The 14,895-nt window shown below is 36.9% G+C and overlaps 2 protein-coding genes across 2 annotated transcripts; one reads left to right on the forward strand and one right to left on the reverse strand.

Annotated features, from left to right (window-relative positions):
- Positions 1–3,447: 3,447 nt before the first annotated feature.
- LOC129743944 (uncharacterized) lies at positions 3,448–5,089 on the reverse strand. Its single transcript, XM_055736195.1, has 3 exons — positions 4,712–5,089; positions 4,211–4,642; positions 3,448–4,155 (listed from the first exon to the last, which is right to left on the reverse strand). The coding sequence occupies exons 1-3, from the start codon at positions 4,880–4,882 to the stop codon at positions 3,481–3,483; spliced, it is 1,278 nt and encodes a 425-aa protein (XP_055592170.1). The 5' UTR covers positions 4,883–5,089; the 3' UTR covers positions 3,448–3,480.
- Positions 5,090–12,122: 7,033 nt separating this feature from the next.
- On the forward strand, positions 12,123–13,504 carry LOC129743947 (uncharacterized). Its single transcript, XM_055736198.1, has one exon. It carries the CDS (start codon positions 12,186–12,188, stop codon positions 13,428–13,430), a length of 1,245 nt encoding a protein of 414 aa, XP_055592173.1. The 5' UTR covers positions 12,123–12,185; the 3' UTR covers positions 13,431–13,504.
- The last annotated feature ends 1,391 nt before the right edge of the window (positions 13,505–14,895 follow it).

Here is a 14,895-nt window from a genome sequence, read left to right on the forward strand (position 1 = left end):
ACGCGCACACACACACATACACAGACACCTCCCATCAACACGACATGCAACACACACCTCCCATCAACACGACATGCAACACACACCTCCCATCACAAAAAACACCACCCACCAGCCGCCGCCCACTTCCCACATCATCCACCGTACATTTCTTCCCCACACTTCGCATCTTCACACTTCGCTCAACACCACCCATTCGTCGCTCATCACCAACCTGGCACCACCATCCTTACCACCCACCACACCACACGACCACCTTATATTAAAAACAAGTTCAAGAACAACTCTTTAAAAGTTTAGGGCCCTGAAAAGGGCCGTTTACGGATATTTGGTGGAATGAAAACATGGTTAATCTAACGCTTTCTCCGAAACCCTAGGTAAAAACAACATTTTTAGCTAGAGATTGCTATGTAAACTGAAGGGAAATGAAAACATGATACTGATTCCAACGAGGCGCATGAGCAGGGATGCCAACTGTTTTTCAGAAAAGTCTGGAAGATTTTGAAAAAAATGTCTGGAAAAGTCTGGATGGCTATCTTTGTAGGTGATGACCTTTTTTTTTTTTTGGTCGTCAAATCGCAATATTGTAGTAGTAAGGATCTATACTCATTCCTTGAAAATAATCAATGTCTGAGATTATGTGACCGAAAGCTTGAACAACCGAAAGCTTAGACCCATTCAGCTGTCAAAATAACTTCTGTATTCTGCTTCACAGTAAATTCAGTCTTGCAGTTATGAGCAATTGGATTTTAATAGCATTTTTTACTAAAACGTTGAGCTTATAGAAATTTCTGGACAAATCTGGATAATTTATGAAAAGTCTGGACCAGACAACATGAGGTCTGTATTTCTGGATGACACATGAAAATCTGGAAGATTCCAGAAAAATCTGGAAGGTTGGCAACGCTGCGCATGAGGCTAAACAGTTAGAGAGCTTTTGCATTGAGTCAAGCGTTTAGATCAAAGCAGTCATTGTAAGCTTTTCTCGCAAGCGTTTGATACGAAGCTCGTGTGTTGATCATATTATTTGCATAACAGCCGGGAGCAATCATTTCGACGACATCGGCCTTGTTTCTGCTTATACTTATATTTAATTCGCCTTTTGTTATGCAGTTGAACAAGCTGCATACTATCTTTATGGGTCGTTTTAGACCATTAATAGGAATTAAAACGACAATTTAGGGAAGAATGACTTTTCTTGAAGATAAATTCCTTTAAAAAAAATTCGACATACTTTACTCTAGAATGCTAATCTAAGACGAAAAACACATAAACACAGGACAGGCTGGCGTAATTCTACGTGAACTTATCGGTCGTTTCTTATATACAACCTCTGTAACTTTTTGTCTTTATTTGAGAGGTTTTCAGCCGCAGGCTGGTTCGCCTCTGTGTATGAAAAATTTATATTTATACATTTTTACACCTCCCATAACTTTTTTGGTTATTTTACTGCCACAAATAGCAATAAAAATTTTGGAAGCGATTCATTCAAATTAGCACAATGAGTTTTAATTTTGTATGGAAATTTGTATGGAAAAACAAAATTTTTATTGAAAAATCGCCAGAGATGTACTGAAAGATCAGAAAAATATAACTTTGAATGATTAATATTCCTTGATTCAGTACATTCCATGTAAACAAACCACAAAACTAACATGTACCGTAGAAAAGATATTCGATATTATACAAACATTTTTTTTTCAATATGTATTTTTGAATTTTTGCTTTTTTGACTGCTTATTTGAAAGCTATTTTACTGTAGAAGGAAAATAAAAATTTATAAAAAACTGCTATGCATAGCCAATGACCTTTTTGATTCATATAAGCTTTGCAAAAATATTTCATTAAATTATTGAAAGCCTTGTAGGGCTGCCAATTTTTGCCATTTTTGAACACTTTTCAATGGATCCAGATTTTTTATTTTGAAATGGTTATAACTTTTTTCATGAATTACTTAGCTTCTTTCCATGTTAACAAAAAACGAAGCTTAAGAATAGACCCAGCAAACATTTAAGAGGGTATATCGCAGGAACAACAGAATTATTCAAACAAATAAACCAGATGAAAAGATTGTATTAAACTTACCAAAATAGCATATAGCTACAAAAGTGGAGGCGATATATCTACGATGACAAGATTCCAACGATTCGATTTTCCCTCAAAAAGCAAAATAAACGAAAAAAATTTCCCCGACCGAGATTTGAACTCCAGTCCTCCGAGTTCGCTGTCCGACATCCTACCACGATGCCAACTCATCAGTAGATATGATCCACGCTATAGTTCTATAGGTGAGATTTTCTTTTTACGAACCGGTCAATGGAAGAGACAGGACAGAGTGTCAATTGAAGGACCGCCCATTTATCGTAAATCAGTTCAATCAAATCGTAAATGTCGAATTAGCATATTCTCAACTTTTTTGGAGACATATTTACGAATTGACTAAACTGCTATCCGATTCAACTCTTTTTGGGCAAAGCTGGTCGTAAATGAATGATAGAAAATCACTCAATACCAACTTGTTTACGATGGTTTTTGGAAGTGTCTTAATATTCGATTTGGATTATCATTTCTATTACGATTTCATGTTAGCTGGGGAAACAACCAATAATTAAAGACAAACTTCGTTTCAATCTTATTTGAATTTTCTGGATGAATTTATTTGCAAAAATATCTTCTTCCATACTAATTTCCATACAAAATTGAAAAACGTTGCGCTAATTCAGGAATCAACCAAATCATCTCAAATTTTTCACTGATTCTTAGTGACCCAAAAGGCATCGAAAAAACACATGGGAGCAAAAAGTCAATTTTTGAAGCGGGCTGATGCTTCATGCGTACTAGTCGAGTTCCATCGGTCGACTGCTGGATCGATACACTCCATGTCATGTAAAGATATCTCGCATGTGTTCTTTGCCCACTGTTGATCCCTCTCTGTGTTTTTTCTCGATCACCACTCATCGAGTCGAGTTTTTAGCTGAGCGCGCACATGGTAGATTGTGCTTGCCGCTACTTACGGATAAATAAAGAGCAACCCGCAATGCCAGGTAAATGTTTGACGTTCTGTAGTAAGGAAATACATATGTATGGCCTTTTTCAAAAGCTTCCCAAAAGCTCCCTAACTAATATAAAACCTTCTATGGAGCACATGGTGTCACTAGCGGGGAACTGAAATGAAGGGAGAAAATTCGTCAGTGATCACACAAATTGTGCAGCCAACGATTGAATTCGTGGCAATTTGTTAGAGAAAATTAGAAGGTTTGAGTTCAAATGAGAGAAACCAGTGCTCACTGAGAGTGAAAATGTGCTAATTGTTGCAAATTGTTGCAATTTGTGAAGCAGTTATGGAATTTTGATCATTACCAATCCAAATGCAAAGCATTCTCTCTTGATTTCGGTCCCTTGGTCACTTGTGTTTGTTTAATAATACAAAAGCAAACCGTTACTTCCTGTCATTTCTCAACAATATGAACTTTATTGAATTTATTCAAATCCGAACAAATATTCAACAGTCTCATCGACGGCATCCAGCAGCCGTGTTCGAAAGTACCCTTCCTTTCGGATGTTCTCCAAGATCACCTTGTCCCTGCTAATCAGTCCAAACTCGTGGTACGCCACCGGATCTCGCTGATGCAGATCTGCAATGTAACCATCCGGTAAATTCACGTACGCCAGTAGTACTCCGGACCAAAGCAATCCAACCAACCGGTAGTGGTCAAGCGTTTCCAGGAACTGTTCCTTTGGTAGTATTTTGACTATGCTAAGATTGAGGTTTTTGAGTTTTTCCGTTAAACTTTGATAGTAGTGCTCAACGTAGGTGTGGAAAAGTTCATCTCGATGGTGTTTCATAGTGAGGAGATGTAACGTGCATAGGAAATCTATCGCAGGTGGGAGGTATCGCGATACCTGAAAGTCTATAAGCACACAATCTAGTGGTTTGGTGTAGTCTACGGTGTCTTGCGAGGAACTTTGAGCGAATCGAAACATCATATTGTTAAACCAAAGGTCTCTGTGTATGATAACAGATTGGTAGCTATCCGCCGGTTGAACCAAGTTATAAATTCGATCCATCTTTGATACCATTTCCGTCTGCATGATTTTCCTGTAAACGTCATTTTGTGAATATTTTGACGCTTCTACTGCCACAGTCAATATTCCCTGAAAAATAACAAATTCTTAGCAGATTTTTTCTAATAAAAAGAGTATAAAGCACCTTCAGTCCAACACCAAACCAAACACTTTCGCGCATGAATGTGTTTTCCGCGAGCGCCGCTGCAAACTTTGGCTCTAGTTTCTCTCCCTTCAGCTGATTGTACTCCAAGTCTAGTGAGCATGCGTGCATCTGTGCCATTCGATCGAAGATTAGCATCATATGTTGCTTGCCGAATTCCTGACCGTAGGGCATCGAAAGAAAACCCGCTATTTGGAGATCTTCCATGATGATCAAATCATCGCGCATCAACCAACAATCGGGACGCCACTTGGTTACTTTTTGCGGGTCCTGGTTGAACCTTGAAAATAGCTCTCGATACCCGGTAGCTTCCTTGGCGAAAATTCCAAAGTCTTGTATAATTTTTCGCTGCTTTGGATCGCTGAACGGAAGACATTTGACAAAATACCGTAGATCATGTTGCTGTCCGTTTACCTACAAGGTATTCAAATGAGCTATTGAACTTCTTGAACTTTACCGTTTTCATTGAACACATTCACTAACATCTTCGAAAGTCACTGCCAAACGAGCGTATTCGCCCAGAAAGCCCAGCTGACCAGGGATTTGCTTCAAAGAAAACTGCAACACTTTACCTGCACCGAACTGCGGATGAGATCTGGCGACAACGTCCGCGCAATCCAGAGCCGTAACAAGATCGTCGAAGGATGTCACCATTCTCACGCGCAGCTGATTGCAAACGTCCAATTTCTGCAAATCTTTTTGTTGCTTGTAAGTATGTTTTGTCGCCGGAATGTGCGCAGTGGAGCTCGAGAATCTTACTGCGACCGAGAATCTCTGCGCTCGTTTGTCCGCTTAGCATGTGACGACTATGTGTGAATGTGACTCTTTAACTATATCAACACCCAATTTAGATAACGCTTGGCACTTGACGAGCGTATGAAAGATATTCATTCAAAATTTGGAGCTAGATAAGCAACGCGCATTAAAATTTTGGGACATATTTTTTCGTCTCCAAAGGCGCTAAACGGAGTGGAAACCATCACTTGAGACTAACGTATCCGAGCGTGTTTGTTTGGTTGATTCGTTTTAAACTTGCATGTTCAAATTTGATCAGATTATCCCTCATCATCGGAATACTGTTTCTCATCTGCTGGATAATGTTCATTACGTTTTGATCAACACAACCGGAAGCGGCAATTCAAATAATATTTAGGGAAAATTTCGGTTTCCAAAATTCGCACTGCTGGAAATGTTTCATTGATCACTTATTTGGATGTGATCATCCATCGGTCCAAACAGGTGTTCACTACGAATCCGGTGGGAACGCGACGAGCAGGGGTGCAACGAGCGAGGTGGTTAGACCAAGTGGAACGTGATCTGGCGAATGTGGAATGCTCGAGCGGTTGGAGAACGGTTGCTATGGACCGAGTGAATATGGTCCATCATCTTATGTCGTGAGATGGAAAACCATGTAAATAAAAAAAAATATCCATCTAGTCGGAGCACTTCGATTCTCCGAAAAGTAATCTCGCAATACCTCGCAAGGTAACCAGTGATATCAATTGATTTTTTTTTGTTTTTCAATGCCAAAAGTCATACCCTTTTTAAACAGTTAATAACTTTCTTACCTAATAAGATACGAAGTTGTTCAGCGGAAAATTTACTACTAAAACCATAAGCAGGCTCGGTTCCACAGAAGAAATAAAAATGATGTTGATTTCTCAGTACAAAATATTTACATAATTATCTCATACAAACCTAAAAGTTCAAATATACTCATGTAAACGTTAATTAATCTGCAAAAAACCATGGCTGAGTTTTGAACCAAAACGAAGCTTTTTAGACCCAAGAGTTTGAGAAATTCAAAAATGACCCCAAATCGACTCAGTATAATAATCATGAATGTTGGTTTTCCACCATGAGTGCACGGATTCACCGCAGTTTCTGCTTAGGTATGTGCTCACATGCATTCTTAGATTATTAAGTTAGACAAATCTCTAATGCAGCGCGTTCACCAAACCAACAACGCTTGTGTTGATGGAGGTATATTTTGGAAAAACGAGTCAACCAGGTAGGCTAATTTACTCACCTGGCCAGTTGGCAACTGATCGAACATTATCATTATATAGTTGGTTAGAAGAGGAAACACACATCTTACCTGTTGGTCACTTATGGGATTCGAACCCAAAAGTTTTCTTGACCATACCGGGAATCGAACTTCGAGAGAGTGATACATAATCCAATCATATATCTTCTCTATGACATTAAAATGAATGTTTGTCTGTCTGTCTGTCCCCTAAAGGCTCGGGACCTACTGAACCGATCATCCTGAAAATTGGTATCTGAGGGTGTTTGGAGCCGGAGGGTGGGAGGGCTCCCATACAAAATTTACCTAAAATATTACATAACTCAAACCATTTTCAAGCGATTTTCATCAGATTAGCCACACAAACCAAATTTATCACGATAAGATGATTTATTATATAATAAGAAAAGCTTTGATTCAGTCAGGTGAAGTATTGTATTGAATACTTCTTAATTTGTTGAACTGGGATAGTGTCCATTTCCCGGCCATTTTAGTGTTTCCGGGAATCGGGAAATCTGACGATCCTTTTCCCGGGAATTCCCGGGACCCCGGGAAAAATTGAAAATGATGATTTTAATACTCGACTGCATACGGATCCTTATATATACGGTTTTTAAATTTTTAGATAGTAGTATTGCAAATTTCAAATTTCTCAAATGCCTCAAAAATTCAATTAGCAGTTATAAAACCCAAGACCCAAAAATTAAGTACTTTAACCGACAAACTTGGCTGATTTTTGCTGCAAAATTTTTAAATAATTGAGAAAGATTTTCACTTGATAGACTTCAGGTTATTCATCAGATGAAAACAAATTTAGAGTTGAAATTTCTGAAAATAAGTTTAAGACATTTTTGTATTTTTATTCGAAACTCCATCTGCACCTCTTATTTTAAAGCCCACAAATCAAATAAACCTTTAAAAAAATTAGAACATTTCCTTTATTTTTGAAATGGTGTAGCGAAGCACACCGGGTCAGCTATAGCTATAGCCATGGCCGTAGGAACGGGGGGGGTTTGGGGGTTAAACCCCCCCCCCCCCCCATGAAGGTCCAAAAAAGCAAGCGAGGTATTCTACTCTACATTAAAAATTTTGAATTTTAAATCAAATTTTGATCATTCAGTAAAGTTATTCTTGAGTAACAATCTTGACTCAGAGATTATGCCAAAAACTCAGCTCAGTCTCAGTATTCTGCTTCAGTTTTTCGAAATTTTCTTCCTTTTGATAGAAACTCGTTTCTGAACATTCAGAACATTCGGAACAGATTCAGCACGTAAATGAGTTTCACAATCAAGATGACTAATTCGTTGTAAAATTCAAACTGCAGGAGATCGCATTTTTATAATATTGGGTTATTAGTTGCATTTCAAAATTTTAAATTTTTCCCCAATTCATTTTGAATACATGACTCTTCAGGAAATTACTAATTTTAAGTAAAATTTGAGTTTATTTGCCATTTTTAAAGGAAAAAACTGGTTTCTACTAGGAGTGCCATCAGGATGTATCTGATTTCAACTTCGAATAACAATCGCCTGTTTCAGTTGATTTTAAAAAAACAAGCAAGATTTTTTTAAAAAAATTTACACCATTTATTCCAAACCAGATTTAGAATAAAACATCGATAAAATTTCAATCTCCATGATTCACAAAAGCAGCTCTTTTGCAGGCATTCTGCTTAATATTGACCAGTATTTCGGGCTTTTTGCCTTAAGTTCATCAGTGATCTTCGGTTTGCTGGTGTAAACTTTACTTTTCAAATTTATCCCCACAGACGCTGACGAATAGAAACCTGGCGATTTGCTAAAGACTCGTACTCAAGGAAATTCGTCTCCAAACTACGGATCGTCTTGATTGTGAGCGCTTATCCTGCCATATTTTCTACGAAAGCACGCATAGTTTTCATAATTGAACTTAAGCTTCAAGTGTGTATCAACTCATTCGAAAATGTGTTCATCTGTCAAAATCGGCTGATAAATGGCAGAGTTATTCGACGTTGAAATAGGATACATCCTGTTGGCGCACGCTGTATATTTAAAAATTAATCCACAGGATTTGAATTATGGAATTGATTTTCAATGGCAAATATTTTCTAGCATTTTTCAGTACAACAAATTGCAAAGAATTTAAAAATTTTAGTGTATTGTTTAACATTGTTTATATTCCAGTCTTTTCAAAGGCCTAATTTCAAACGAAAATTTTGTATTTGGAAAGATTTAGCAAGAATCAGATTCGAACCGTAGCATTTTGACCCTTTAATGAATAGTGTTGTTTTCAAACAACACTAATAAAAATCCAAATATCTCAAAACGCGTGGATATTTTTGAGTGATGTTTTCACAAAAAATATTCTAGAGATTTAAAAAAATAGCCCGTGGTATTTTTATTACGACATTTCAATGTAGGTATGTCTGAGATATCGAACAAAGCATGCGAAAAAAATTAGAAAATAAAATTTATTTATTTTTTTTATAAAAAGTAGTTTTTGGAAAATCGCTGTTATTTCTTCAGATTTGCAAATTCTAACAATTTTTTTAATATTCATAAATCACAAACACCCCCCGAAACCCAATTTAAAAGGTTTTGAAGAAATAAGCAAAACCGTATGGAAATGAAACAATAATTTCAAAAATTATTTTTCAACTTTGATGGGCCATAACTTTTATAATACTCAAAATAACGACTTCAAACCTAATGAGTTTTGTTATTCGAATTGAAATGTTATCATTTCACTGAATCAATAACTGCAACTCTCATTAAAAAAGTCATTTATTTAAGGATCAATCAATTTCTTTTATTTTTGAAAACTTGATTCCTCATGTAGGCTTTCTTAAGAAAAATTTGAAATCGAATAAGCTTAAATAACCTTATTTTTTAGTTTATTCAAATATGTATTTCAAGTTTCTAGTTTGTTACTTATGAATTTTTTATTTAAATATAGTTTCTAATATAAATAAATTTTCTATGTAATACAAAAAGCTGTGACTGCTGTGAGGGTGAAAGAACTTAAAAATAAAAAACCAAATGGTATAAAAACAATTCTTTTTAATTTGTATCATTTATGCATTGTTTGAGCCAAAGTATCATAGAAAAAAATGGGTGGCCTACACCCACCCCTCCCCCCTCCCCATAAGGTGGTTCTTACTACGGCCCTGGCTATAGTAAAAATTAAGGCTAGGCCGTGAAATCAATGCTCAACATCCTCAGGAATATTAAAGTTCTACGAAGCATTTTAAGTTTTAAACTTTAAACTTTAAATTCACGGAAAATTGATTATGAAATGAACTCATCAATCAAAAATTTTAATTTATAAACCAAGCGGTTCAAAAGTAAGAAAATTATCAGTTTTGAGTGGTACTGATGAACAAAAATTACAAAATAAACATCAAAAAGTAATTTATACTCAATTTATAATCCTTTATTTATTATCTTTTTCGATTGACGAAATTAAAATGCTGTTTTTAACGTTTTCGGCCTACTTATCTTTCGGCCATCCTCAGATTAACTAAATTTATTAAATGAAATTAAATGGATGAAATTAATTACAAACTAAATTTTATTTTTGAGTTTGTTAATGCACTCGGAAATTGAAACTCACAACTTTTTTGCCGCGTGTTTCCTCAACGGCCGTCTCACGTTTTTTGAAATCGACGCTCTTTCAGTTGATTTAATTATCGAATAATTTATCAAGCTTTTCAAAAAAATACCTTAAACTAGGGTTGCCATCCGTCCCGCAAAAACGGGACATGTCCCGCTTTTTTGTTGAATGTCCCGCTGTCCCGCTTTTTCCTCAAAATGTCCCGTTTTTTTTTCTTGGAAAACTTTTACAAAGTTGACTGACTAACACTGGGAAAAATCAAACTTTAGTCTCAATTTGAATTCAGTGATGAACTGAAAATCTTTAAAATACGTCTTTTTCTCAAAATTTGCAGGATTTTTCATAGTTTATATAATACAATACTGAATAACTCTAAAGTTCTTAACATTACAGTAAGATTATGATTTAGTTAAGCATTCTTGGAGCACGTCCAACCAATGTATGAAGAAAAAATTGGTTACGTTGCTTCCAACAATTATAAATTATAGAAATTTAGAGTTTATTTTTTCCACCGGAATCTTAGTTAAACTGCCTTATATTATAAACCACTCTTTTCGTCAATTGTTCAAAGTATATAAAGATGGAAGTTTACTTGAGTTTTCAATTTTTTAAACAAATTTTTATACAAATTACACTAAGATTTTTTACGTGGTTTCAAATCCACCGTTTGCTCGTACGACTTGAAATATTTTCTCCCAAACTTTGTAATTCGCGAAAACCGTGGAAAATAACAGGGCATATGGCAAAAAACCTTTGTAAATAGAAGTCATGTAAGAAAAACTGAGCGAAATCAGTCAGCGTTAAAAACAAAACCTAGTGTACTTTCTATGGCTGATGGTAAACGTATAAGTTTATCTTTACAATTAACCGTTTTTTTAAAGTTTTTCTCAAATGTCCCGCTTTTTTCGACTGTGTCCCGCTTTTTTTTCGAGAAAAGTCCCGCTTTTTTCTGAAAGTATCTGGCAAGCCTACCTTAAACCAAGGTTCCGAAATTCGCTCGCGATAGCTTCAATCTATACACTTTTCTGATAGCACCCTCAGGCAGCGTTGGTTAGCCACTGCCTTTGCTGTACGAACCGAGGAAATGCTGTGCGACATTTCATTTCCAAATTATCAAAGCGGGCCTTCCGTTTTCTTGTTTACGGATGAGGGGAAGGCTCTGCCCAAGACACAAATTGATGGACGACTCACAACAGAATTTTCCGTCTGATGCATAGTTGCGCAGCGATCTTAGAAGGGGAAATTTTTCGTTTGTTGCATTCGCTCGCGATCGTCTCTACGTACTATTCAGCAGTGAAACATTCGGAAGTGAACTGCTCAAAATGTATCGCTTATATACCAATCGTAGACGCCGGGTAAGGCGGGAATGGGGGGTAAAAAAATTATGCTTCCCCTGCTAAAAGCTACAAGCACCAAAGATTGCTGCGACAATCAGGAAAACAAAAACAGCTCGGATAGTCTGCTCGTGAATAGTTCACCAAAGATGCGCTCAGCAATGATCTGCGACAACTAGAATTTTGAATGTTGCAGATCACCATTGAGCGTCTTCGTTGTTGATACTATATTGTTGCATTCGCTTGACTGCCTTATACATGAAGATAGATGCAACATACGCCTTCCTCTTTGGCTGAAAAATGGCAAACTTGATTGCAGCAGGAAGGAAAAATAAAATTTTTGTTTCTGTGATGAGTTGGCTCGCTTGGTGATTAGAGGAAAAGAGCGAATTTCGGACCCTTGCCTTAAACATTGTTTTTCTCCCCTTCGTGATTTTTGGTAAAAATCAAAGGCTAGGGGAGGGGCGGACTAAAGAAGAATTTGATATTTGTTCCGGCTATTTATTGAACTTGAAAATCATGTGTTCAAAACAAAAAAATAAATGACATATGATTTCCAGTTTCTATCATTTTCAAAGTAGTACAAAAATAATGCCATGTAAAGGGTGTTACTGAGCGCCATTTAGTCTTACTTAGTTGAAGGCAGGTTTATTCGTATTGTTTTCCTACAAAGGAAAGTTTTTTTTTTTAAGTTAGGATAAAAAGGCTTTAATTATTATTTCATTACATATCTTTCCGGAATGATAACAACAGCGATAAACGATTCAAGCTTGGCCAGCCCATGTAAGCGATTAATCTTACCTGTTTTGTAAATTTCTCCAGGTAAAGCCTAACTGGGGTGCCATAAATCTATCAATTTTATCTCATGGTCAACAAAGCTCAGATGCTGGTGGACATTCGAGCTACCTCAAGTCGCATATTCTGTTTTTATGTTCCCCAGAGGTATTTCCAAAATCCCTATCAGTCGGTTTTCAGAATCAGAACCATCCGTTTGTCGCGTTGAAGCATGGTGAAACCGGTAGAGGTTGGGCTGTTTGAAGATGATATCAGAGAAGTCGTTTCTCGTTACTATCGGCTGCAAGGTGATGTTCATCAGGGAACAGTTTTGGACTACTGGATAGAACACTTTGGAGGAAGTCCAAGCGGGTTTCTTGCAGATCACTACGACTTGCGAATCAAGGTCAACAACGATGAAAACACAACCGACGAGCTTTCGTTTTTTCTCAAAGTTATTCCCACGAAAAATGACGTCCTCGCAAACTATCTGAACGAAATGGGAAGTTTCCGAAAGGAAGTTACGTTATTTCAAAATATTCTCCCCAAAATCTACGAACTTGTTCCAACCAAGCAAGTTATGCCCAGATGTTTACTCACAAAAGATGAAAACCTACTTGTGATGGAGAACGTTAAGCTCAAAGGGTTCGATATACTTAAGGACAATCATGGCTTTATGGATTATGCATTTTTGACGAAGGCCTTGGAATCCCTGGCTCATATTCATGCAGGTTCTATAATTTTGGAAGAACGAGACAAGGTCAGTTTAGTCGAAAAATTCCCCAACGCTCTTCGAGAAAACGGTTGGACTGGAGTAGGAACCAGAAAGAGAGATGTCGAAAATGTGATCGTGCTGTGGTGTGAATTCATGCGAATAGTTGAAAGAGATTCTTCAAAATTGAAGAAAATTTTAGCTGAATTACCAGGTACCATAAGAAGGATGTACGATTATGTCAAACCTTCGCAAAAGTGGCGCAATGTTCTTAACCATGGAGATCTTTGGAGTAACAACGTCATGTTCAAAACATCAGCGTCTGGTGATCCACAGGATTGTATTTTGGTCGATTTTCAATTATCACGATACACTCCTGCGGCTTACGATGTTAATCTACTGCTTGCGTTGACTACAACTGGAGAATTCAGATCCCAACATATGGTATCACTTCTGGACAACTATTTTTCGACCTTTCAATCAATTTTAACGGATAACAAAATCGATCCAAACGTGGTCTACACCAAAGATGAATTTTTAGAAAGCTGTGAGTACTACCGATTGGCGGGACAAATCCACGGATGCGTCATTGCCCCCGAGGTTTTGCTACCCCAATGCTACCTGGATCAGGTATTCGATTCCGGGGCCGAGTGTGCAGGATTCATGCCGCAGTCCAAGGTTCAGATTTGTCTGCAGGCCTTCCGAAATGATCACTTCTATCGGGACCGGGTAATGGAGATGATTCAGGAATTAATCACTCAATAAAGTAAATTTTAAGTATCAGTCCAAATATTTATAAATCTTCACTTGTTTCAAGAATAAACCAGAAAAAAATGTAGACGGCTTATAACTGAACACATTGAAATTTTTTCTTTCTTATCACGTTTCCAATTTTTGGATGGTACAATAAGTAGTAGAATTAACGAAGATATCTTGGTAGGCTGTGGGCGAAGAAAGCAGACAATTTTGTTGACAGGAAAATTTTCCTAAATTTGTGATATTGGTGAAAAATTCGAGAAACGAAGCCTTTATGGTGGTTGAAATACGAGAAATGGAAACGACCAGTGCCCCTCCCAAAAGAAGACCTACTATCTAGCCTTGGTTCCTCCGAAGAAGCGAAGCCGGCAGTTTTTCCAATATCACCTGATCCAGTCAAGTCACGTTTCCGGAAATTTTTACAGGAGTTCAATCTATTTCTGCGTTTTCCGTAATCATCGTTTCCCTTTGATTTGATGAGCTCGTTCTGTATTATTTTTATCTTGTTTTTTTTTTTAAATCTTATTACTCTCCCAAATAACCAAAACTCTATATGGTCGGGGTTCGACCAGACCGAACTGAACGCCATCACCATTTTTCCGAGTCACTTGAGTTTAATGTACAAATATGTTCATCTATAGACGAAATTTCTAAAAGTTTTAAACCAAAATCAATAATGTTAAATCTATGGAACAAATCCCATTGAATTATTTTAGATTTTCCGGTCGCACATAAGAGTAACAAGAGTTTCAAAATCCGCCGTTCAAATTTTTTCTCATGGCGTTCAGTTCGGTCTGGTCGAAGGCAGGCCATATAATCATATGAAGCGTTTGGTAGGGAGCTCCACGCTTCATTCCTCCCTTGAACCTGTATCTTTTGCGTTTTACATCTCATGGTTGGCCTGGCCGTAGTAGTATCTGCAATGCATGTTCTATGTATCAGATACTATGTTGAAAAGAAAAATGAAGAACGCAAGTTTTTCATTTTCCAGGATGCTTACAAGTTTTGGCCATGTTGGTGTGAGAAGAAGGAGAAGAAGAAGGTACAATAAGTAGTAGAATTAACATATTTATAATTTTTTAAAGGGGGTCAAAAATTACAGGAAAAATTAGTGTTTGACACTGCAATATCCAAATAACTAACTTTTTCCGTGGAAGTCCTTGTTTTGACATCCATGTCGTGAACTTCTTTGAGATTTTTAAAATATCGTACAAATTGCGCCGGAGGTCTTCAGATTTTTCCCAAATTTTCCAATTTTAATGACTTAAAACAATGAGCACCAACATTTGAAAAAGATATATAAAAGCCAAAGCAAACAAAACCCTTTTTCAGTGGATTCAAGTAGCCCAATATATACTCTACTTATTACAAAAACCTTTTTGAGCTTACCAGCTTTCATTAGATTTGAAATGCAAAAGATCTATAGGTGGCCAAACAGTGGCCCGCGAACGCTAATTTGTGGCCCGCAAAGCTT

The sequence above is a fragment of the Uranotaenia lowii genome, chromosome 2 (genome assembly GCF_029784155.1).
Source record: "Uranotaenia lowii strain MFRU-FL chromosome 2, ASM2978415v1, whole genome shotgun sequence".
Classification (NCBI taxonomy): domain Eukaryota; kingdom Metazoa; phylum Arthropoda; class Insecta; order Diptera; family Culicidae; genus Uranotaenia; species Uranotaenia lowii.